At 40.5% G+C, this 25,843-nt stretch overlaps 1 protein-coding gene across 18 annotated transcripts in view; it reads left to right on the top strand.

The window, feature by feature from the left end:
- The first annotated feature begins 330 nt into the window (after positions 1 to 330).
- LMO7 (LIM domain 7) overlaps positions 331 to 25,843 on the top strand; it is a 204,123-nt gene continuing 178,610 nt past the window's right edge. For 16 of the 18 annotated variants that reach the window (XM_019628703.1, XM_019628711.1, XM_019628710.1 and 13 more), the window contains exon 1: positions 348 to 418. In XM_019628703.1, the coding sequence (XP_019484248.1) occupies positions 359 to 418 (60 nt within the window). In that variant the 5' untranslated portion in view covers positions 348 to 358. Of the gene's footprint in view, positions 419 to 25,843 lie in introns of all 18 variants that reach the window. The other 2 variants (XM_019628695.1, XM_019628713.1) reach the window with 2 other exon arrangements.

Below are 25,843 nucleotides of genomic sequence, written 5' to 3'. Positions count from 1 at the left end.
ACTCGGCGGCCCCGGGTGGGCTGGGGCGGGGCCATTCCGGGGAGGGCGGCGACAGCGCTGCGACTTTTGAAGTCCAAACAGTGGTTGGTGCTGCGCGCCGCCTCTGGTCTCCCGGCCCGGCTGCCCGTGTCCCCTCGGACCTTGGGTCGTTTTCAGGAGTTTAGACAAAGCCACGTCTTCAAGTTTTTTTGCGGGTTCGAAACCTTCCCGAGCTGCAGAGCGCCACCAAAGGAAGGAGAAGCCCGGCGTCTCGCAGCGGGAGCCGAGGCCAGGGCGGCGGCTGCGACGCGCGCCGGCCCCCCGCCGCTCCGCGCGCCCACCGCCCCGCTCTCGCCCTCTCGCCCCAGCCCTGCGAGCCATGGAGGAGGCCGAAGCCGACTGCGCCGTAGCGTTCGCCGAGGCCCAGAGATGGGTGGAGGTGAGTGCTTTCCCTCCGCTCCTTTGCGCGCGGGCTGGTCGGCGTCGCGAGGTGAGAGCGACCCCGGCCACTCGGCGCTGCAGCCTCTTCCTGGGACGGTCACGGGCGCGTGGCAGCCGGCTGGTTTGCGTGTACAGTTTTGCGGGACTTGGCAAGTTCTGATGCTCCTATCTTTTAACGTCCAGCTAAGCTTAGCGCTGCCCTACACTCGACGGTGTCGCGGGCTTCCCCAGAGCAACTCTGCCAGGGCACAGCCGAGCGCTGGCCCACCCGGGTGCGGGGGCCGCTCCTCCTTGTGGATTAGCCCACGAAGGCACCTGGACGCCCGGGATGTCCCCCTGCGGGGCAAAGCCGGCCCAGAGTCCTCGGGTGCGTTTCTTTGGGGTGGCTCGAGGAGATGCCGGACACATACCTGCACGGGCAGTGTATTAAGTGTGTGTAGGGCGGGTGGGTGGGTGGGTGGAGGAGTGTAGACACCTATGCCGCACCTGGAGAGATGCTTTCATCCAGGCAGCTTCCGGAGCCTGGGGGTGGGAGTCAGGGCTCCTACATCTTCAAAGTCGGTGTTAATGAGATAGATACCCTGGGGTCACTCACCGAAGGGTGAGTCACTCACACTTTCCCAGGTGTGCCTCAGAGACAAGGCCATCCATCCCTTTTTAATTTTTTTCTCATTAAAAACGGAATTGTCTCTTGGACTCTTCTTCATCAACATCTTAGGGTTAACATCTGTAGAATGGTAACAGCTGGACTTCTAGCCGTTATTCTACTGCATTTGAAAGATGACTTTTTAAATGATGCTAAAGACGTCTTGCCAGCAGATGGGAACCAGGAACAGCTGCTTGTTAGAAAACTGTTGCCTACATCAGCCTTGTAGTCATTTAGGAGTTATGGATGCCACGTGCTGGCTTATTCATGTTGAATTTCATTCATATTCAATTAATTCATATTTAAATATAGCTTAACATATTTAAACATTCAAATTAGGTTTAGAGATTATTCCACAGGAAAAAAAGAGCATATTTTAAGAATTCCAAAGCAAACCTTTTAAAAATAATTCATTTGTCCTTAAGGAAATAAGTGTATGCACGTGGAAACAGTAAAGAGAGTAAACTTTCAGTGTTACATTTCTTACACTAAATAAAATAATGTGAAACGTGAGTAGCACTACCCATCAGACAGTAGGGAAGGTCTAAAAAATTGGCTTTTAGTGTTTTTTGGACCCAAACTTTGAGCTAGTCTGAAGGTGACTTAGGTGTGAGAGGAGGGCCTGGGGAGGTTGGGAGAAGCATAAACACTGTATTTTGAATTGAAATGAGAGTAGAAAAATTCCAGCAATGTAGTTAAGAGAAATAACCCCTCATTCATAAACTTGGACAAGTCAAAGCTTCCAGAGGTAATTTTCCATTAGCAGTGTTTGTTCTGCATAGTTTTAGAAAAGAAATTAAACTTGCCCTTTTTGTGTTTGAGTGTTGGGGATGGAGGGAGAGAGAAGGGAAGAAATATGGGGACATTTTTGGGTCTTATACACTCCTGTGTGGAGTTTATATCTGCATGCTTCATATTTGCTTCAGGAAATCTGTGAATATGGATAATTTCACCCCCCCCTTTTTTTTAGTATGCAAATTTTTAAAGCCTAAAAGTCCCTTGTTTGCCATAGCTTGGTCATAATTGTTTGGATTTCTGTGAGAAAGTTGTGTCTAATAAACTCGGAAGTGTTTTGTGATAAAAGATGTTCATAGTGCATAATAAATATGCTCATCTTCCCACTTCCATCCCACCCCATCTGAAAAGTGTTTTTCAGCAATGATTTGGCAACTCTATAAAGTGTTTTGTTCATCATTAGCAGACAGCCAGATCTTTCTAAAGGGTTTGGCATATCATTTTAATATAATTAATGAAATTAAAATTAAGTGATTTTTTAGTTCTATGCTGCAGGGAGCGTTCATTGAAGATATGTGAATAATGGATATAGTTACATACACTTCGGTCAACTCTGGTCATTTGAAGTGACAGCAGTGCATTTACTCTTAGGTTTATTTATTTATTTTTATTTAGTATCCAAATTTACTTGTTTCCTTAGCTTTGCCTTTATAACCAAAGCACATATTTTGAAATATTGTTCTTGCCAAAAGAAGCAGGATGAATGATTCCCTCGTTGCCACAGACTCTTTAACTCCGAGAATCCTTAATTTGAAGAAAAAATATTGTTTCCAAAGTATATTTTATAAATTATTTTGGAAAGCGAGGAAGATTATAGTGTAAGTTTCTCCTGCTTGCTAAATAATATTCTTGCTCCACTTTTTCCTTTCTGTTATACTTCCCTCTACATATATTGAAGTGTAAGTGGATTGTTTATATATATATATATATATATATATATGTGTGTGTGTGTGTGTGTGTGTATATATATATATGTATCTATACATATGTTTTATATTATAGGTATGTTACATATAATATAATCTGCTACCTTTATTTTCAACTTCACCTTTGAATAGCCCAAGGTCAAGAAACTCCAATTATCTTGTAAAACTTTGCGTGATGACCAGAGTCCATGTCAGTATGTCTTTGCCGTTTCCATTCTCCATTTGTGATTTTAAATAGCTAATGTATTATTGCCACAACAAAAGTTAAAGTTTTATTTATTTTATTTTTTGGGGGAGGGGAGGAGAAAGGGTGAGGTAAGGGCTAGTGGTTGTTATTCTGCCAGTGACTATCTTTTTGTGAATATTTATTTCTGTACTTAGATACTTTAGAATGTATATATACTTCACTTCTGGTTAGTTTAATTCTCCCATTCAAAACAAATGTAGGAAGTGCCCTTTAAGGTAACTCAGCATAATGATATTGGATATTATCTGGCTGGAAATGCTGTTTGGAATATTAATAATGTAGCAGAGCTGGTTTATGATTAAACACTGGTTTAAAACCAAATAGTATAATGGTTTGAGGCAAAGGCAGAGGGGGAGCTTGATTCTAGCAAGGTCACAGAAATGGTAGAAAATGCAGGCTGACCTCTCTAAGTTTAGTCCTTTTCTGCAGCGCCTTTTAATTTTCTAGGCCTAATAGTTTCCTCTGCCTCTCTGTTTTGGGGACATTAAAATGCCTGGTAGTAAACAGACAAAACACCAATGAGATTGAAAGGTGGGTATTTGGCTCATTGCATTGGTTGGTCCACCAGTTTCCAGTCTGTGAGTTGATGTTCCTCTCTGGGTGCATGTTTAAATGCAGCAGTCATTTTTATGGCTAGAGCAGAAGAGGCCACCATAATTCATCACCTTCCTGCTCACCGGCTCTTCTTCTTATCTCTGAGTTCGATTCTTTTAGTATCGCTGTCACCTTGTAGAAGGACCGAAGGGATGCCAACAGGGCTCACTGCCAAGCCTGGCACCAGAATATGAATCCTTCCCTAGCAGCTTCCAATTGATCTGTTTCTCCACCTGCCCCTATCACCACCTTTGTTTACCTTTGGTGCTAAAATATTCAAGAATTGCACTCTGTGGGTCCCCCATTAATAGAGGCAAAATCCTTCCAAGTGGTTTTAGTCTTTCTCTGTACACTGCATCCCATGCACTCCCATATACTGGTGGTTTCCACTCGGGTCCGGTCGGAAAGGTTTTGCCCCGTGTTGGTGAATCCTCCTTGCACGCCGGTGTGGTCTGCAGGCTAGATAAAGCTCTCATGGATTTGTGCTGTTGCTTTCCGGATATATCAGAGCGGCATAATGTTCGTTTGAAAATGTTACTGAATTCATAGAAGCTTTTTTGGTAGTTGCATGTAATTATAATTAACAGATATTGAACTTGAAATTCTGATGAATGTTAGAAAGCAATGCTTTTACAGCTGTTGCAGCACAATTATTTTTTCAAAATGCAAACCTCATTTTGTTATCCTTGTTTTCTGGGGAGTCGTGAGAAGACTTTTAAAATCCACAATCCTGACATAACGCTGTGAAGTGTCCCATTCACAACCTTTTACAATCTGGTCTCTGCCTCTATAGCTATCTTTATTTTGGGGTCATTTTCTCTATAACTATTTGCATAGTTGCCAGATAGCATAGCGATTAAGAGCACAATTGTGTACGTTACATACCCAGTACTAATTTATCTTTTCACTGGAAGTTTTTACCTTTTGACCACCTTTAGGCAATTTATGGTGACTATAGGTAACATTGCTGTCTGGTATATTTGAAAGGTGCTAAGAGAGTAGAGCCTCTCATCAGAAGGAAAAAAGGGAACAAAGGTGTTTTTTTTGTTTGTTTTTTTTTTGTTTTGTTTTTAACTATATGAGGAGATGGATGTTAGCTAAACTTAACGGTGGTAACATTTCGCAATATTTGTATGTCAAGACGTGCAGTACTCCTTAAATGCACAGAGATCTATATGTCAGTTATATCTCAATGCAAATGAAAAAAAGATGGGGAAAGGAAGAGCACAGTTTGGAATCAAATCATTGTTCAAGTCCTGTCTCTGCTGCTTACCTCCCGTGGCCTCAGTTTTCCTTTCTGAGCCTCCCGTGCTGGCTGTGCCATTGAATAACCGTAACGCGGTCAGTGCTGCCTGGTCGTGGCCTGTGTTTCCCCACACACAGGATGCTGTTTTCTCACTTCCAGGCTGTGGTGCATGGACTACTCCTTATTTCATATGCACCTAATACCCGTTACCCCTCTTCATTCCTCCATCCTTGGGCTAGAATCAGCCTTTATGTGACGCCTTTTCTGAACCACCAAACCGTCACCCCCACCATTTATTTCTTCCTCTCCTCACTGCTGGTGTAGCTCTTCCTTTCTGCACGCTGTGTTATAATTCCATCCAGTTTTCCATATTAGACTGTGAACTAACTGAGGGCAGGAACAGTATCTTATCTTTGGCTCAAGGATTTGGCATGGTGCCTGATAAATGCTTGTTGAATGAAAGTGTAATCTTAAGGCTGTCTCTTTAACTAAATTAAAAACTAGGGTTTTAAGGACCAGCGCCATCAGATAATTGCTATAATGGAAGTCGGTACCAAGTGTAGTGATGACATCTAGGAGCAGCCTGAGTCTACCTGTAGAGTTAGGCAGGCTCGCAGAGGAGGCAGCATTTGAGCTGAGGCTGGATTGGGGCTAACACCTTTGTCCACCGGACTGGGACATCGTGGCTTTATAACTAACACTGAGATCTTGTAGTTGCATTCAGCACAAGTTCGAGGAATTGCTCAGAGTAGTTTGTTTTTACTTTGGTAATGTTCCCATGCAGTGAAATGCACAGATTTTAAGTGTACAGTTGCAGGAGTTTTGTCAAATGTATATGCCATATAACCAGCATCCAAATCAAGACATAGAACACTTTTATCACTCAGGAAAGTTCCCTTCCAGGAGGTCACATCAGCCTTCTTCCTTCCTGTAGGCAACTGTTCTTCTGATTTCTAGCATCGTAGATTTCTCAGGGTAGTTTTGAACAGCCATGAAATATCTTGATATCAATTTTCCTTTTTCTCTTTATGCAACATTTTACTGTTTCTTGAACCCATGTTTATTTGGTGCAAATAAGAAAGGGTTCTAGGACAAGAGGGATGGCAGGAGATGAGGGAGTTCACAAAATCCTCTTGGAAGGAACTGATTCACACAAATAGGAACCAGAGTCGGGATGCTGTAAGAATAGCCTGACTCCAGGAAATGTAAACCAATAAGTCAAGGTATTTCCTGAGGAACTGGGAGGATTCTAGCAGTGTCATTCATTCTAGAACCTTCTAACGTACCCGGTGCACTGAAAGCTAAAACATGGACCTCTTTTCAAGTTTAGGAAATTACAAAGAACTTGTACCTTGAATAAAACAGAATGTCTTGAACCAGTTAGAAAAGTGGACTAACTGGGCCAAGGAGAACGGATGATTTTCTGGTCCTTGATATACGTCACCAAGTTACCCTCTGAAATCTTTGTTACAAAACCATGAACAGCGTGAGTTGAGGGATCCCACGTCTCCATATTCTGACCAGAATTGAAAAATTGTCATTTGCATTTTCCGTCTAAATAAATAGATGATAGATGCATGATGTTCTATTTTTTTTTCTCAGATCACTAATGATAAGTGTTTATGTGACAGATGACTCATTGGGTTTCTTCCAGTGAGGAGGATGAAGCTGAAACAAGGAGGGTTCTGTCCCCTCTGAATAAGGTCACGAAAGGATCAGTGAGCCCCTGGCCTGGTGAGGCAAGTCCCCAAGGTCATGGGCATGGTAGCACCATTGAGGAAGTGCCTTCTGAGTTGTTTTTCTTTTGGGTTGTTTGGAGATAGACCTTGGGAGTTCTCAACATAATTATGAGTTGAAGAATTGCACAATTGGCCATTTCAAGGAAGTGGGGCACCATGATGTTTCTTCAGTCGTTTTTATAGCCCAGAAATTCTTAAAGCTTCTCCTAGACAGAGAGCAATGATGTTGAGTGTGTGGCAGGGAGTGTGCTGACTTGTTCAATCCATTTGGTTCCTGATCTTCCACACAGTGCTCTAGTGCCGTCTCCCTCTGGATGCCAAGAGTGCTTTGGCTAGTAAGCAACTGCTGCTGCTGAGACTAACCGCTTCCTTTTAAAACTGCTTCTCAACATCGCTTGAGTTACAGAAAAGCACTAGTTTTGAGAATGTTAATTAAGAAAAACAAAGCTACATCAGCAAATTTGCGTAACTCTTTCCGTTTGGAGAAAATAGGGTGAGCTATTTCATCTGTTACCATCTGCAGACTGAGTTGTCTATTGTTCTTGGGTCCTACAGTCCCTGACAGAAAGTTCTGAAATGCTCATTGAAGGAATGAGTGTTTTGTGTCCACTCAAAATGGTTGGCATTTTTAATTGATGTTTGCAGGTCGCCTTAAGCCTATTAACTGTCACAAACGTATTTGTGCCTGAGGAAATGATAAATTATGCGTGCCTATGCTTACTTTTTAGTTCTCGAAGGTAATTATTGCGTGTGTTTCTTTAAAAGCACTTTTGATGTACCCCAAGCTCTTAATAAGGATAATAGCTGTCACCTATGCACAACCCTGAGAACAGAGATTTAATGCACTCAGTCTGCCACTTTGCTCTAAGGAGATGGGCATTAGCAAATTCTACACATGGATCCTAACACAGCCCATAAGCAGCCTTTCCAGATTGTGAAACCCTCCCTGATGGGGTGCGTGAGGACTGGTTCTAATTCCTGGGTACAGGATGCTTGAGTGCATTTAGATGATGATGCACAGGACTAGACATTATGTCTGTCTTTAAATACAGTGGGGATTTTCATAAGGAGAGAGGTTAGAAAAATTGTGTGTGGGTTCAGAGGGCAGAACTGGTAGTAACTGATTGGTCACGGTGAGACTTTTTGGCTCAAGTATTCTGAACTCTTCTGTAAACAAGAGCTGTCCCTACACCAGAATGGGCTGATGTGAATAGTGAGAGACCTACTAGTGATGGTTTCACAAGAGAAGGTGAGTAACTGACAATTAAAGCAACTGGTATTTTTTTCCCACCATGTGCAAGACAATGTGGCAAGTGTGTTATACCTGCATACCCTTAGAATGAGGGACTGTTGTTACGCCAGGGTGTGTGTGTGTGTGTTGTTTTTGTTTGTTTGTTTTTTTCAGATGCGGGAAAAGTGGTGAGAGGTAAAATAATTTGCTCAAGGAAACTCGAGAACTAGTAAGTGGTAGCTGGGATTTGAACCCACACAATTGGACTCCGTAGCCTTACCTCTTAATCACTATACTGCCTGACCGGGTGACACTGGTCAGTAAATTGTGGTAAAGGATTTATGAATCAGGAAGAGAATGGGCTCTCAGTCTGTATTCCATCTAAAGCCGTAAGATAAGCTATTTCCTGTTTATGGCTAGTCCTGTGCACCACAACAGGTTCTGTCTTGTGGTGTTAGTGCCTAGAAGCACATGATGCTCAATTATTATATAAGCTACAGAATTGCTATAGGCACTCTTTTGCAATTGCAGACTTTAGAGTCATATGTTATGGTGTATCTCAGTGAATTAGTGCTTAATAAACCATCTGAAGTGTTATAAAAGAGAAGCGTTTTTATATGGTGACATTGAGTTATATTTTGAGCTAGAGTAGGAGATAAATTGTATCTAATTAGTTTCTTTTTCTTCTCTTATATGACCTAGTAGTCCATGGCTTACCAAAAATTCTAGACTATTGTACAGTGTTTTTGAAATACATGTCATGTTTTTGATGATACTTTGTAGCTAGTGTTTTAGATAGTCCTGAAGCAAAGACCATAATCAAAGATTTTGCCTTCTTGACTAGACTGAAATCTGACCTCGTTGTCTGGAGATACCTGAAGTATTTTGTTACACCATCATTTCACAATACTTGCAGGAGGGGCAGTCATTGCCAACCTCATTATAAAATTTGATTCTGGAATTCTTTCTCATTAGAATTTAAAGTCATTCTACCTGAGAAAGGAGAAAATAAGCAAACATTTTACCTTTACTTCTTGAGTGGTATGCAGTTAACTTGTCCAAAGAAAATATTGTCACTCTCCCAACAGCATCAGTCACAGTTGGTCACACCTTCCTTCTTGAAACATTTCCTTCCATTACTCTCTGGATTTTTCTTCTATTTTATTTAGTGTTTTTGATTTTACTTTGCTGAGTCCTCCCAATTATTTTGATCAGTAAATATTAGAGTATTCCTGGGCTCATCTCCCTATGTCTTTTCTTTGTCTACAATCTCTTCTTAGCAGATATCAAATCCATAGATTTACATACCTTTTATGTGCTGATGACCTCCATATTTATATTCCTGGTCCTGATGATATTTCTAACCTATATATCTATCTGTATACCTATACCTATACCTATACCTATACCTGTACCTGTACCTGTACCTGTACCTGTACCTGTATTTATACCTCTACTATGTCTGTCTACACCAGCGGTCCTCAACCTGTGGGTCGCAACCCCTTTGGGGATTGAACGACCCTTTCACAGGGGTCTCCGGGTGCTCGTATGTGGGCATATCTGCATGTGGGCCTGGAGATGGATAGAGGAGCGGTGTCTCAGTTCCTAAGACCATCAAAAATATGTGTTTTCCGATGGTCTTAAGCGACCCCTGTGAAAGGTTGAGAACCGCTGGTCTACACTCAAGATTTCCCATCATAGGTCAAGTAGGCACATCACAGTTCAAAATAACTCTTAGTTCCTCTCCCTCCCTACCATCTACCTACTCATTCCCCTAATGTTTCCCACTTAGTAAATGGCACCACTGTTCACCCACTTGATCAGGTCCCCAACTTTGAAATCATTCTTTTTATCATACCGCATATCCACCTGTCAAGAAATCCAGTGGCCTATATCTTCAAATATATCCAGAGTCTGACCACTTCTCACCATATCCACTATCACCCACCTGCTTCCAAAGAAACAACCAGATTTCTCTTTAAAAATGTAAACCAGAGGTTATACACCCAACTTGCCTTCTCTTCCCCCGTAATGGCTACTCATTACAATTAGAATAAAATCTGAATTTTTAACCCATGGTCCATAGGGTCCTACATGATCCGTTCCCTGTTTGCCTGTCTCATCGCTGCCCCCACACTTCATCTTGCTGACCATGCTCCAGCCAGACTGGCTTCCTCCTGTTCCTCAAACGTATGAAGAAGGTGTTTGTTGTAGAATCTTTGTGTTGCCGTTCCTTCTGCATGAATACGTGCCCCTCACTTAATCAGGTCTCAGCTTAAAGGATACCTCCACAACCTCCACTCCTTCCCTACAAAATAACTGCCCTTGTCACTCCATACTCTTATATTTCATAGCACTTGTCATCCCTTGCTTTTGTATGATATATGTTTCTTTGTTTGACTGTTAACGCCCACCAGAATATAAGTGCCTGTGGTGCAGGGGCTTCATTTGTTTCCCAGCCTTGACTAGTGCCAGCTACTTAGTAGGTACTCAGTATATATCCATTGTATAAATAAATGGATGAATGAACAAATGTCTTTTAATTCTCGATACTTGAAATCTTTTTGCCCCTGTGATATGACTGACTTTCTGGCTGTGCTTCATTAAACAAGAGAAGTGGTTTTATTATATTAGGCTTCTTTTTTCCTTATTCAAGGGCAATTCTAGATTAAGCAAGTTTAAAGCATGGTTTTTAAACCACGAGATATGGACTTTGTTCATCCAATTGTTAAGATGCCCAGAGGTAAACAAATATCATAAGAAAATTAAACATCCTCGCAAATTTGAAGATGAGCCTCCTTAGCTGAATATCCTGCACTGGGACAAGACATTACACTTAAACTCTGGGATATTAATCATAAAAAGATCTCACAACTCACTGATTATTGGGCTCCAGCTTGAGCATGGGCTGTACCCAGGTGCTAGTTGGAGACAGGGAAGCAGTAAATAGTTTTACCCTGTTTAGAAATAAAATAAGAATTCAAATTTTCAGAACAAGAACATTTCCCCCATTTCCCCAACTCAAACATCAGAGGCCTACTCCATGTTCTCGAAGTGCTGCTGTTTATCCCAGATTTTCCAGGAATCATTCTGAAATGGCACATAATACTGAGGCGTAGCGGCTGTCAAAAGAGCTTTGTTCAAAACAGGGAAAAAGGGAAGATGAAACTCCTTGTCTGTGTTAATTCAAGATGACTTTCTGTTAATTTTCATCTTTTTAAAATTATTCCTTCTAACTGTCATATGAAATAAGTGATATTGTTCTTTTTATAGCTATACATATATATTTTTACAGATGAGAAGAGAGTCAGTCAGTGAAGGTAAGTTTCTTTCCCATCACTGCACAGCCGATACTGATAGAACCACTATTTGAAGTTAGATTTTTTTCCAACGGAAAAACTCAAGCTCTCAACCACTTCATTCACCTTCCTCTGTTTCTTTCCCTCTTTTATAGTCGTACCTGCCATTTGGACACATGCATACCCTGTTGGGCTGACAGGGAGGGGACAGTCACAGGGCAGCATGGGAGTAAGTGTGGACATGTTGAACAGCCAATCTGCAGGAAGTTTGAGAATGGGAAAAGCATTTGGAAGCTATTAGAAAAGATTCTTCTTCTTGAGTTGGATCAGAAAAACGATGGATGGAAAATAATGTGGAGGGCATCTGAGTTGGATAGAGGTGGTACCAGCATGAACAACGGCCCATTGGATTGTCCTGTTGGCAGGACCATGAAGCTAGAAGTCTACTTAGTGTGGAAGGCACTTATTTGAAGGTAATGAGAATTGTAAGAGCAAATTCTAGTAAAAGACTTGTTTTTTCTTTCTTTCTGTAAATGCCATATCAGATGATGTTGGAACTCATGGGACAGAATGGGTCAGTGGAGGGGAAAGACTATATCACATAGAGAGAGGAGCACGGGCTTAGCCTTGGGAAATGTCTTCTGTGAAGAGGGCAGGAAGAGAAAAGGAAGGTTATGGTCAAACAGCTAAGCAGAAAACTGGAAAGTGTTAGGGATTCTAAAAGGAGCCTTGGTTCCATGAAAGAGAGAGAGGAAGAGGGTTATCAACAGTGTTCAGGACTAGAGGATGTGATCAAGTGAAAAGAAAACGGGGACGACACCATTGAATTAGGAAAGAGAGCAGTCTCTCACTTGTTGCAAGTACAGCTTTGGAGTGTTCGTGTGAGAGCCAAACCAAGCTTCAGAAAATCCTCCTGGAAAGTCTTAGTATATAGGGCAGATGCACCATAAGAGAAGAGGTAGAGAGAGTTACCAAGAAATCAATAGTTTCTTCACTTGGGTTAACAAAACCTAACCCTCAGCCTACATTATTAGCTAAATTTGAGGTACAAACCCTTCATATTTAAGGGAAGTGTGCTTTGGGACAACAGGTCTGAAGGAATCATTGTTGACTGTTATGTAAAGTAGTAAAGTTGAAGCACACTACTATATTTTAGAAATCAATGACCTTAATGTGCTAAAGATCATCTGGAAGTCACTCTAAACTTCTTCTGAATTTATTTCCTCTATTCTAAACCTGGAAAATGTCTCTCCTGTTCCCAGGGGTTTAAGCTGATAAGAATTTGGTGACGATATTTAGTTTTTTATGTTTAGAATAAATGTATCTTAATTTGATTTAATAACTCTATGAAGCTTAAAGCCATATTAATCTGGAAACATGGCAATAAAAAAGGAAATGAAACGTTTCTAACTTTTAAATATAGATGCACAGTTGCCGTGAAAGTATGCATTTTTGGCACATGTGTCTTTGTTTCTTTGTAGTATTCTAACATAGTGTAGTGGAAAGAGTGGCAGGGTTTTGGGTAATACTGCTGAGGCACATGGCAGATCCCAGAGTAAAATGTGTGACCTTGGACTGCACATGCTGCAGCAGCCCTAAGCTTAAATTCCTGCAACTATGCAGTGAAGATTGCTAAGTGGTGATAAGGTATAGAAAAAAAAAAAAAGAATGGAATATATGTAGGTACTCAACAAATGGCACGTGCCCATATTATTATTATTATTATTATTATTATTATTAATTATTATTATTGTACTTCAATTTGTGTATAATTAGAACATGGATTATTAAATGATACCTTTTTTTGTCTTTCCTAGAATGGCTAATTTTTAAGGTTTTGTGTGTGTATGTGTTTGTGAGTGTGTGCGAATCCCACAATGCAGTTAGATAATAAACCTACTGTTTATTCTAGCCTCTGATTTGTATCAGTTTTTCGTTAAGTCCTTTCTATGTTGTTCTTAAGCTGTGATAAAAAATCCTCTCATCTCTGGGCTGGTCGAGTGGTGCATTGGTTAAGAGTTGGCTTGGGACGCCAGCTCTGAGCAGCAGGGCCCTGGTTCGGATCCCACATGAGGCCCAGTGACACTGCGCCCTCTACAGCTAAGATGGTGAACAACAGCTCAACCTGGAGCTGGGCTGCCATGAGTAGCCAGCGACAGTGTAGGCTGCAGCCCCTGCTGCAGTGGGTTGCCATAAGCTACCGTGAGTGGCCGGCAGCCAGCGTGAGCGGCCGGCAGCTGGTGTGAGCTGCCAAGAGCTGCCGTGAGTGGCTGTCCAGAAGCCAGTGACTGATCTGCCTCGCCCGGGAAGAGCACAATGATAATACCAACATGGGCCAGTGAAGCAATGTCCTCCACAACTAGACTGAAGAACGAAAGGACAGCAACTTGTCTGTTCCCCTTCCCCCAATTCCCCAACGCTGTTCCCTTCCCCCAATTCCCCAATTAAAAAAATATTAAAAAAAATATCCTCTCATCTCTGAGAAACAAATGCCTTAAGAGTAGTGAGTCCTGTTTCTTGATCGTACTTCTGTCATCTTTTCTCCAGGGATCCTGATTTTCGTTTCATAATAGCACCTCTTTGTTATTGATCCTTTCCTGTCAATGGACTTAGAATATAAATCTAAGGTAGTCGACTTGCCTGAGACCTTTTAAGTTGAAGGAAAATAATTCTATATTTATTGCCATATGATTTTGTATTCACTGCTCCCTTCCGTTTAGCTCTTGTCTATTAGACGTTCCACATTAGAGAGTAGAGTGTGAAGATTCATTCAATGCGTTATGTTTCTCCTTTTCGTTAAACAACAAACTTTTAAAAAGTCTCTATATATTACTGTTATCTCAATTATTCTTTGTTCTTTATGCATCTTTTTTTATCCTTTAAGTTACTTTCCATGTTGTGTGTGTGTGTCTTTGAGTCATCCTTTTAATTTAGTTCTCCTGCTGTGTTCAATTTGGAAGAGACAATTGTAAGATCTTTCCAAGAAGGACATTTTATGATGTCTTACTAAAAATGAGCCTAATGAGCTATTTTAGAAAAGAGAAGCTTCTATAGTTTCCATGAAGAAAAGAAATGCATTTTTAGGTATTTGATTCAAAGGATAAAGTTTATACAACTGTCTGTTTTTAGCCAATTTGCAAACATTTTTAGACTTGGAAAATGCTTGTAAGTCCTTAAAAGTATAACTTGCCAAATAGCTGATACTTTTGAAATTTGGCCTTAGTTCTGGTAAAAGAATGTGGTTGACAGCCACACTGCAATTTACAGTAATCCTTTTTTGTGTAAGGAAATGAATCTACTTTGCTTAATAAATTCCAGATGAGTTTCTGGCTCCTTGATTATTACCAAGTCATTTAAAATTCAGGTTTTATTATTCATTTTAGCTACAGCAACCCTCTTTGTGTTTGTAATGGCCAGTGTGACGTGAAAATCCTTTGCAAAACTGAAACACTTTGGGGGAAATTGCATTTTGGGTGGGTCATTTTGGGGCACAAGCTTATGATGTGGCCAGTGCCTCAGCATTTGGCATGATGTGGGCTCAAAAGTGTCAGTCATCTCTGCTTGTGGCTAGTCCAGGCTGGAAAGAGATCAGTTTGAAGACCCATAAGGAAGTTCAGCTGGTGCCATAAAAGAGAACTTTCTCAGAAGCCCACTTAAATACAGAGGGTGCCAAAAAAATGTATACACCTTTTAAGAAAGGAAAAAAAAACCTTAAAATTATAGTTGGTAACTACTTTGAGCGCCTCTTGTAATTGCAGAAGTCAAACGTGACTTGTATTCGTCTTTTGTTATTGGCATATATTGAGTAATTACAATTTTAGTACAGTTTTTTTTTCTTAAAATGTGTATACATTTTTTTAAAACTACTTCTACTTACTTTTCATTGGTCACCCTTATCATCAAGGCAATCTGGAAAATGCTTTTAGTTGAACACATCACTGCTTCCAAAAATATTGGGGTTCCGTTACTAAGGAAGAAGATGCTGACCATGTTGGGTTGACAGTGAAGTCTGTGCCACACTTTTTTTCTGGTCATTCCTTTCTCATAGCGTTTTCCTTTGTTGTGATTGCAATCTAGAGCCTTAACTCGCTGAGGATATTATTATAACTTTTTTTTTCTTCCCTGCCTCGTCTCTGTTTCTTACAAGTTCCTTTTCTGTTTTTCCCTTTTGGCTTTGGTCTCTTTTAAGTTGAAAGCTTCTTTTAAATCTCTGCTCTCTATATTTTCTACCAATTTCTGTATGTCCAGCCACCTTCCTCACTACCCTCTCCTACCTGCAGGACCTGTAGCCTCTAGACTCGGGGTCTTTTTCTGGGGAAACTTGCCTGCTTTGCTTCTAAAGTATCCCTTTGCATGTCCTGAGGTTGAAATTTCCCTCATTCTGCTTGCTCAGTTACCACTCCTCCGTTTACTTTCCATCTTCCAAGTTTGTTCAAGTTTTTTTCTACTCTTGTGTCTTTTCTGGTTGCTTTCGTCCTTGTGGGTTAAAGCCTCAAATTTCTATCCTCTCACTTTGGTGGGATTTGGGGAGGATATATATGTGTATGTGTGTACGTGTGTGCGTGCACACACGCTCGCTCGTGTGTGTGTGTGTGTGTGTGTGTGTGTGTATGTGATGTGCATCATAGAATAAAAGAGTAGAAAAAAACATGGATTGAATAAGAGTTACAATTATTGTCGAGGTGTAATTAATTTCACACAAGTAAAATAAATGGAATGTTATTTAAATTAAAAAAAATCCTGCCTTATTGTAAAATTGAATTGAGAGGACTCCTATGCAGCTTAAATCCACTCACTGTAATGAGGTAAATTTTACATCACCAATAAAGGGATAGTGACTATTGGACAAGTAGAAAACGAGCATAAGAAAAAGTCATAGATGAGGTTCAGTTTCCGCCATATGTTCTAATATCTGTGCTGTTAATGGTTCATAAACATAATCTTTCTAGAAGTAGTTCAGAGACAGAATCATGTCCTCACTGTGCCTTTCACAGCCTTGCTTTTACACAAACTGTTTTTATTCACCCAAAGGGCAGAGTGTAGGGGGAGAACATGAACAGTGCTTGGCATGTAATTGATGTTCAATAAATGGGTTTCTTTTCTTAAACCTCTGAAAAACTTGTCCCTTCAAGGAAAAAAAACAAAAAGGAAGCTACCATATGTTGAGTACCTATGTTCCAGTCACTTCAAACAGCTACATTCTATTCTGCAGATAAGAAAACTGAAGATCAGATAGCCTAAGTAACCTGCTCAAGAAAAAGCGAGCCATACACCCAGGTTCTGGCTTCAGTCTGGTGTCCTCTCTGTGCCATCGCAATTGCTTCCAATGACACTGCTTTCTGTAACTTTTTCTCTAAATTAGAATCACTCTTCTGTGACACTTTGCTTGTTGTCATCAGTTTCCCGTCTTTGCTGCCAGTTTCTTTTTCTTGTTCTTTCAATTACCTAATGAAGATATAAGATTTATTTTTTCCCTAGATTTATTGAGATATAATTTACATATAATTTTGTACTAGTTTAAGATGTACAACATAATGATTTGTTATATGTATAGATTGTAAAGTGATTACCACAATAAGTTTAGTTAACATCCACAAATCTCATATAGTTGCATGTCTTTTTCCTTCTGATGAGTACTTTAAGATCTACTCTCTTAGTGACTTTCAAATATACAGTCCAGTGTTGTTAACTGTAGTCGCCATGCTGTACATTATGTCACAAGCCTCTTGATGGGAGGTACCAAACCACCCAGGACCAAACACAGTGTCTGGAGCCTTGACGATGGCTCAGTAAAAATTTCAATTAGCAATAATCGCGCCTCGGATAAACCTCATTGGCTACGATACTGCCACTGTGCAAAGCTGAGTAAAAATTTCTTGAAGGAAAAATTGTTGAACAAATTCAGTGCTTTGCATGTAACATTGGTACTGTAAATTCTTTTTTTTTTTTTAAGATTTTATTGGGGAATTGGGGAAGGGGAACAGTGTTGGGGAATTGGGGAAGGGGAACATTGTGTTTTTCCAGGACCCATCAGCTCCAAGTCAAGTTGTTGTCCTTCAATCTTAGTTATGGAGGGCGCAGCTCAGCTCCAAGCCCAGTTGCCATTTTCAGTCTAGTGTGGGGGGCGTAGTCCGCCATCCCATGCAGGAGTCAAACCAGCAACCCTGTCGCTCAAAGCTCGTGCTCTAACCAACTGAGGCACCCGGCCACCCCGGTTCTGTAAATTCCTAATGAATGAGAAACGAGAGTGGCTTTAACATGTAGCTTCTGGAAGGAAGAAATGTTGAGTAAGAGAAGGAAAGCCATCAGTACAACTGGAAGCAGTCTGTAATGGCCTCTGGTATTTTGTAGTTAAAGGGGATACACTTCAAGTCTCTGATGGTGGGGAGCCCAATCGTTTTCTGTTATTCTAGTGAATTTAGACCAGCAATTCTGGTATATTAATCAAAAGATAATTCACAAGATGACGTTAGAAAAATTAGAGGTACAATAATACCCTCGGTTTGCGAGCATAATTCGTTCCGGAAACAAACTACTCATGTTGCAAGACATTGCTTGTTTACCAAGTTAAAATGTATTACTAAGTTGGTGCAAAAGTAATAGCGGTTTTTGCCATTCCGAGTAATGGCAAAAACCACTATTACTTTTGCACCAACCTAATAGAAATGTTTGCTCGTCTTGCGGAACACTCGCAAACCAAGTTACTCACAATCCAAGGTTTTACTGTATTTATATATCACTCATATATAAAATATAAGATTGCATTAGTCAATGTATAGTGATGTTAGAATTAATGAATAAATAATTAAAATTCATTGTGTACTTTCTCTTTGCAGCCATTAGTAGATCTCTCCATGGAAAATATAATGAAATCATAAGACAGCACTGAATCTAGTGTTTTTTTTTCCATATAAGAAAATGTACCTTTCTCATTTTAATCATTACTACACTAACCTCTACTCTTCTCCAAATAAGAAATTTGGAATATAAAGAGATGCCAAAAAAATGTGTACACACATTTTAAGAAAGGAAAAAAAAACTGTATTAAAATTGTAATACTCAATATATACTGATAACAAAAGATGAATACAAGTCATGTGGATAATTTTTTTGTCACCCCTGGTATATATCAAGATTCTAGCAGGAAACCAATCACAAGTCACATGATTCAAATGAAGAGACTTTAAAAAAGGAAAGCTCTTACGAATGTGTAGGAAGAGGGAAGGAACCAACAAGGTGTATCAAGGCTCAGGAGGTAGCGACAGTGGGAAGGCATCTTCCTGAGTGGCTGAGAAGTTTGGAGAAAGAAGTACTGTTGCTGAAAACCAGAAAACCAAATCTGGGCCATTGAGGAGGGACAGGCAGATGGGAGTTTTAGTTGTGAAGGTTCTTGAGAAGCAGTGGGAAGAAATAGTGAAGAAACATGCTGGTCCTTGTATTATTTTTTTTTACCTTCGTCTAATACATTCCAATGGCCAAATCCACTCAGAGGCCAATTGGCTAAATAACTGAGATGATACAGCCCTCAGAGATCGTCCCCTGTGGCACAGGAAGAGAGTAAAATCAGTTCTGGGGGAAGCTGGAGAATAGATTGGGGTTAGGGGCGAGCAAAGGAACTAACAGATATAGAATACATTTATCCCTCATTCTCTCTTACTCTGCAGTTCAATTTGAGGTCTGGACTGAGACTTTTCCTTGCAGGATTTTATTCTTAGAGTCATTATATAATATTATATGTTTCAGTCTTATTACTCAGGATCTTGGTCTGCCATTGTTTTTTCCCTTCATCTTCTATCTCAGAACCTCTGATACATGCTTAGTGATACTTATTTCTCAAATATTTTCCTTAGATCGTATGTTGGTTAAAAAAGTTTCTGAATCTTTGCATATCTGGAAATATCTATTACCTATATGAGGTGTGATCACAAAATGTGGTGACTGTTTAGATAAAAAGAAATGTATTACAGTAAAAGACACATTGCCATTAATCCCCCTCAAAATACTCCCCGTCACTTCAAACACACTTACCCCATCATTCTTGCCACTTTCTGAAGCAGCTCTGGAAGTCCTCTTTCCTGAGTGTTTTTAGTTGTGCTGTCCCTACTGCCTCGATGTCCTGAATCGATTCAAAACATTTACCTTGCATGGTCATTTTGACTTTGGGGAAGAACCAGAAGATGCCTGGTGCCAGATCCAGTAAATAAGGTGGATGAGGACACACTGTAATGTTTTTATTTGACAGAAAGTGCCATACCAGAAGCAGTGTGTGACACAGAGCATTGTCATGATGTAATAAAGACACTCACAAAAGAGGACTTCCAGAACTGTTTCAGAAAGTGGCAAGAATGATGGGAAAAGTGTGTTCGAAGCGAGGGGAAGTATTTTGAGGGGGATTAATGGCAATGTGTCTTTTAGTACAATAAATTTTTTTTTTAATTTAAGCATTCACCGTATTTTTTTATCACACATGATTGCTTGTTTGGTCATAGATGTCTTAGATTGCAGACTTCGTCCCTCTGAAACCTGTAGAGTTGTTCAGTGGTCTTCTCATTTCTAGTGCTGTAAATCAGAGGTCCGTTGTAACTTGTTCTTCTTGTCTGGAAGCGTGTTATATTTTTTTTCTTGTGATGTTTTTCTTCATCAGAATATGTCAGATTTTATCTGACTCAGTGAAATTTTGTTCTATTTGTTTATGGCTCACATCTTTTTGCAACTCCCTTTTTTTGTATTTAGGCCTCCTACAGCTCTCCCCAAAGTCTTTTCATGATTTCTCTTTGTAGATGTGCTCTGTGGTTGATATTTCTTTGAGGTCTCTGATCTTGGTAGTGCTAAAGCTTCAATTCATCTGCTAATTTTTAAGTTCACAGATTGCACTGTCTCTCTCTCTCTCTTTCTCTCTCTCTCTCCCTCATGTATATATATTTTTTTGGTTGCAAAAGGAATTTTTTTTTTTTATATTGACTTGAATTTCCTGAAGTTCTTGGTTTTTTTTGCTCTAGTGTCACCTGAGTCCCCAGTAGCTCTATTTCATTAGGACTTGGAAGGATTTTTCTTGTTTGCTCCTCCTTTGGCTGCTGGACCCCCACAGGTATGTGATGATTTCTCCCCCTTGCCTCATTGCAGCTCAGGTTCAGTTCCTGGGCTGCCCTGTGTGACGGAGTCTCGGTGGTTTCATCCATGTGGTGGACAGTGAATCTGCAGGCGGGTTCTTGTTTTATCGTGAGACACCAGCAGGAAACTTCTCTGCTCCTAGGTGTCTTTATGCTCTTTTACCCCTGTGTGGAGGGGACACATCCCTACCTGCTTTCATCCTGGAGGTCATGGAAATTGGTGTTGTTCCTTTAGGTCCAGAGGAGGTGAATGGTTTGAATTTGAAGTTGGGGCAGGAAAAAAGGCTGCATTTAATATGCTATCACCTCTAGTATGTTTAAAAATATTTTAGGCTCTCTGTAGATGCACTATTAATATTTATCATGTTTTTGGCCATCTATCCAGCAATTTAGAGTGGTTATTCACCTTTGAAACATGTTTAAAAGTTTTCCTTTAACGTTAGCATATTTTAATGCATAAAGGTGTTTTTACATTTCAAACCTGGACACTAACATTTTCTCTTAAATCATGACTTTGGAATAAATGCAAGCATGTTTTGCATTCTAAGGGGTTGTCATAGTTATGGTTTCTAAGATGCCATGTTTAGCCTGTGGTTAGTCGACTATAGAACGTTTATAGTTAGAGCCAGTGGAGAGAGATCCCAGCCGACAAGTTTCATTTGGTTGTAAAATGTGTGGCTCTTGGAAAGGTTACATCAATTCTGTTGGCTATGAAAGAGCTTATTTCAGGACCTGCACACTGGCAGCCTCTCTGAGGACCTGCCCTGTGAAGAAGAATATTAGACTTCAGGATCCTTCTCCCCGCCCTTTTAAAAAATTTTATTGGGGAACAGCCATGGTCATTGGTTCACATTGCTGCTTTCATGCTACAATGCATAGTAGACTCTTTTAGGGAGGGCACAGCTCACAGTGGCCCATGTGGGGATCGAACTGGCAACCTTGGTGGTGCACGCTTTAACCAACTGAGCTAACCAGTCACCCCCTTCCCTCCCCTTCCCTTCTTGAATCAACAGTCCAAGGATGAGGCAGGCCTCCCTCTTTCATATTACACTGCTCTGTGTGAATATTGGAACAAAATGATAATCTTATTTTTCCAGAGCTTTGGTTCTCAACTGGGGGTGGATTTGTTCCCCAGGTGACATTTGGGAAAGTCTGGAGACATTTTTATTACAATTGGAGTAGGGGTGCCACTGACTTAGTGGGTAGAGGTCAGGGATGCTGCTAGCCATCCTACAATGCACAGGTCAGATCTCATCCAAAGATTTATCTGGCCCCAAATGCCAATAGTACGGAAGTGGAGAAATACTGTTCTTGAGTCTAGACTCCCCCCCCCGCCCAATATTTTTTGGCACAATGTAGTTTAAAAAAGAACTTTATTCATAATTTAAAAACCTATTTAAAAGACTTGAAAAATAAACAAATATACCCTGTTCACAGATGGAATAAAACATTGTAAAGATGCCAATGCTCCCCAAATTGACAATTATTTATCAGGTTAAATCTAGGAACTTCAGAGTTTTGCTGCTGCTCTGAGTGGTATCTTATTCAATTATATCTTCTAATTGGTTAGTGTAGAAAAATGTTATTGAGAAATTTATCTTGAATTAGAAAACTCATTAGTGCTAAGGGTTGATTGATTTTTCTTAGTAGATAATCAAATCATCTCTAAATAAATGACAATTTTATCTTTTTTCCTTCCAGTCTCTCATATTTTTTGCTTACCCCGTTGGTCAGGATCTACAGCATTATCTGGCATTTTTGACTTGTTCCTATCTTAATAATACATCAAAGGTTTCTCTTTTCTGCTGTTCTACTTTATGCATACTTTTGGGTATATATTGTTACAAAATCAATTTATGGGCACTTCTATTCTTGGCTTTGAGAATATCATAATCAGATATTGAATTTTATCACATAAATTTTGTCATTTTTTAAAGTTATGTGAGTTTTTTTTTCTCTAATTCATTCATGTGGTGAAATATACTGACAGGTGTTGCAATAGTAAGCTACCTTTGCTGTCTTGGAATAATCCTTTGTGATGATGATTTAAAAAATACTGTTACCTTTTATTACTTGATATATTTCTAAGATTTTTCTCATTTATATTCTTAGGTGAATTAGCCCTATATTTTTCTTTTTGGGTGTTATTTAGAATTGGATCAAGATTTTATTAGCCTCTTAAAAATGAATTGTGGTGCGTCCTCTTTTATTCTGACATGTGTGAAAACATTTAAGGATGGGTGTATTTCAGGGAAGCACTGACTAAAAATCCATTTCTTGCATTTATTTTGGCATTTCATATGATTCTAGAAATCTGTCCATCCTATTGAGGTTCTCAAATTGTGGTTAATAGTTTATAATATACTTAAAAAACAACAACAAAAAACTTTGTGTATTTACTGGGAAAATATTCACTGAGCATTGATTACATTCCAGATAGTATAGTTGGTGGGGACACGGCAATAAACAAATAGAAAAAAGTCCCCAGCCTTGTGGGGCAGGCTTGCATTTTGGTGGAGAAGATAAAAAATAAACAAGCTGACATTATATTCGATCTTTGTTATTTGCCCCCTTTTCAGTCTGTGTCTTGCTCATTGTAGTTGATTCATATTCTCTCTCTCTTTCTTTTTCTTTTTTAAAAAAGATTTTTATTGAGGAATTAGGGGTGGGAACAGCGCTGGGGAATTGGGGGAAGGGGAACAGACAAGTTGCTGTCCTTTTGTTCTTCAGTCTAGTTGTGGAGGACATTGCTGCACTGGCCCAAGTTGGCATCATCATTGCGCTCTTCCCGGGCGAGGCAGATCAGTCGCCGGCTTCTGGACGGCCGCTCACTGCGGCTGCTGGCCGCTCACGCTGGCTGCTGGCTACACACGGTAGCCCATGGCAACCCACTGCAACAGGGGCTGCAGCCTACGCCGTAGCCGGCGACTCACGGCAGCCCAGCTCCAGGTTGAGCTGTTGTTCAGCATCTTAGCTGTGGAGGGCAGTGTCACTGGCCCTCATATGTGGGATCCGAAACGGGGCCCTCTGGCGTCCCAAGCCAGCAAGCCAGCTCTTAACCATCGCGCCACTCGGCCCCATATCTCTCTCTCTCTCTCTCTCTCTCTCTCTCTCTCTCTCTCTCTCTCTCCCTCCTTCTCTATCTCTCTCTATCTATCTCTATCTATCTCTATCTCTCTCATCCTACCACACTATCCAGAGGTATGCGTGTATTATTGATCATTTCAAAGAAGTGATTTTGGTTGTACTTACTCTTTTTTTGGTATGCATTCAGGGAATGGGGTTTCCATTTCATTCTTTCTGCCCTTCTTTTTAATATCAATCTTACTTCTTATTTCTTGGCTTCTACTCTTGCCTTTCCCAACTTCTGAAGTGGCTACTGATGGGATGCGATGCCTGAAGGCACTGTGCTGGGAGACGCATCACAACCTGCCTCTGCTCTCCCCTCAGGGTCTTGTCTTTACTACTTTTGCTTCCTTCAGATCCCTCTGCTCATCAGTATGGTAGGGGCACCTTGGTCTCAGGAAGCTGTAGAGTAGGAGTGAGTAGAAGGCACCTTTGTTCCTACTATCACTCCATTGGTTTGTCCTGGTCTCTACTCTTAGAAACCCATTCTCTGGAGTTTTTGAGATTTTATTTCTGAGTCCCCCTCCTGAGTAGTAGGAGGTGCCTTATCCCTTGTCAGGATTTTCAGGTAGAGCTGGCTGATAGCAGGTACTTTGTCAACGGAATTTAGAATGTCATTAAGGGAGTATGGAGTCCCCATGAGTGGAGTTAATGCAAGGCCACAGACATTTTTGCAGACTTGTATTTTCACGTTTAGTTTTCTCACTGTTCCCTTTAAAGCCCTATTCTAAGACGTTTTGAGTATTCTTTCCAGCAGGAATTCTTCCTTCTACATATTATTCTCCTACTTTATTTTTACCTCTAGTGTGTATATCCATCTCTTTTAAAATAGTGATTTTTGCTTAGCTTTGTCTCCCATCCCGATGTGGGAACACTTGAAAGACTGAGGGACCCCTGGTTTTTTTCCATCTGTATGTTTCCCATAGTACTTTGTGTATAAAGTTACTAAACTTTTCTGTGCTTTAGTTTTCTTATTGGAAACTGGTAGTAAAACCTGCTGCATGGGATTGAAGGATGAGACAAGGCAAGTAAAAAGCTGTTTTAATTGGAGCAGTGAAGGAATGCAGAAGATGTGAACACCAGAAGTAAGGAGAGGCACCACATTCCAGAAAGGCAAGTAAGACACGGTGGGAGAGCACGCAGGAACGAACAGTGACTAGTGACCAGACACGACTCCCAACCACTGCCCACCCCGCCCCCCTTTTCTAGTTGCTCACCCTCCCCTTGCTGGAGGCACACCGCAGGCATGAGAAATGTCCTTGTCCTAGTACCGGCACAGTCAGAGTGCGTCTGCACTGGGAGCAGGTGGTCCCTGCCTCCTTCGATGTTTCAATTCTAATTTTATTTATATTTTAACAACTTCGTTGAGGTATAATTTACATCCCATAAAATCCTGTGCTTTATTAAAGATTCTTAAGCATCACCCCCACATTCTCATAATTGCATGGGGTTACTTTTAAAGTTGACTAACATTTTTTAAAAAATGGGTGTGCCTTTTTGGTGCTAGAAATTGTCAGTTATCAATGTTTTGTTCTTATTTATCTGCCCTTTAAATTTCCTTTTGTTTTTAAAATTCTTTTTCACTTGCTATTTTCATATTTAATAAAAAGTGACACAGTTGAACTGAATGGCTGCTCACTCCTGACAGTGAGTCACCCTTAATCATGTATTAAACTAAATTTCTTAATGCTCCAAAGGTTCTCCTGTGTGGTACTCATGGAATTTTTAGAAACTGATCATTGAACAAGGACTATAATTTTCAGCTGTGTTTTGCCTTCTTATTTACCTTTACATTCTTGAAGTATTAGACCATTTTCACAATTACCCTGTGAAGGCCAGAGAGGAGATCATGATTAATCCTTGAAAGATGACCCATGTGAGAAAAGATGTTGATTGAAGTGTCCCAGGTTCCATCTTTCATCCTGATGATAGTGGTTTGGGGCTTTTAAGTACTTTCCTGTGTGTTCTCATCTGATCCTTCTTTTTTTTTTTTTTTTAAGCTGAGCCATTCTGCCACCTGATGGCAGCTCAGCTCAGGCCAGGGCTCAAACTGCTGTTGCTCAGAGCTTGCACTCTTGAGCGAGCTCTTAACCAACTGAGCCACTCTGCTGGCCCTCATCTGATCCTTCTTGAAGGATCCCCTTTAGGAGTAGCAGATGAAATTCCCTGTTACAGATGAGGAAACGGAAGCCCTCTTAAGGGACGTCTATACAGCTGCCGAGAGATGGAGCTGAGGGCCTCTGATTTGAATCCTAATATCATTTATAGATTGAGTATATTTTCCTATGGGCTATTCTACTTGTTAATTAAAAGTAGATGTAAGTTTTTTAATACTCAGTTTTAACTCAGTGAGTATTTATTGATTTTCTGGTATGTGCCTAGACAGCAGTTCTCAACCTGTGGGTCACGACCCCTTTGGGGGTTGAACGACCCTTTCACAGGGGTCGCCTAAGACCATGGGAAA

The sequence above is a fragment of the Hipposideros armiger genome, unplaced genomic scaffold (assembly GCF_001890085.2).
Source record: "Hipposideros armiger isolate ML-2016 unplaced genomic scaffold, ASM189008v1 scaffold_806, whole genome shotgun sequence".
Classification (NCBI taxonomy): domain Eukaryota; kingdom Metazoa; phylum Chordata; class Mammalia; order Chiroptera; family Hipposideridae; genus Hipposideros; species Hipposideros armiger.
This window is presented reverse-complemented; position numbering and strand designations above follow the sequence as displayed.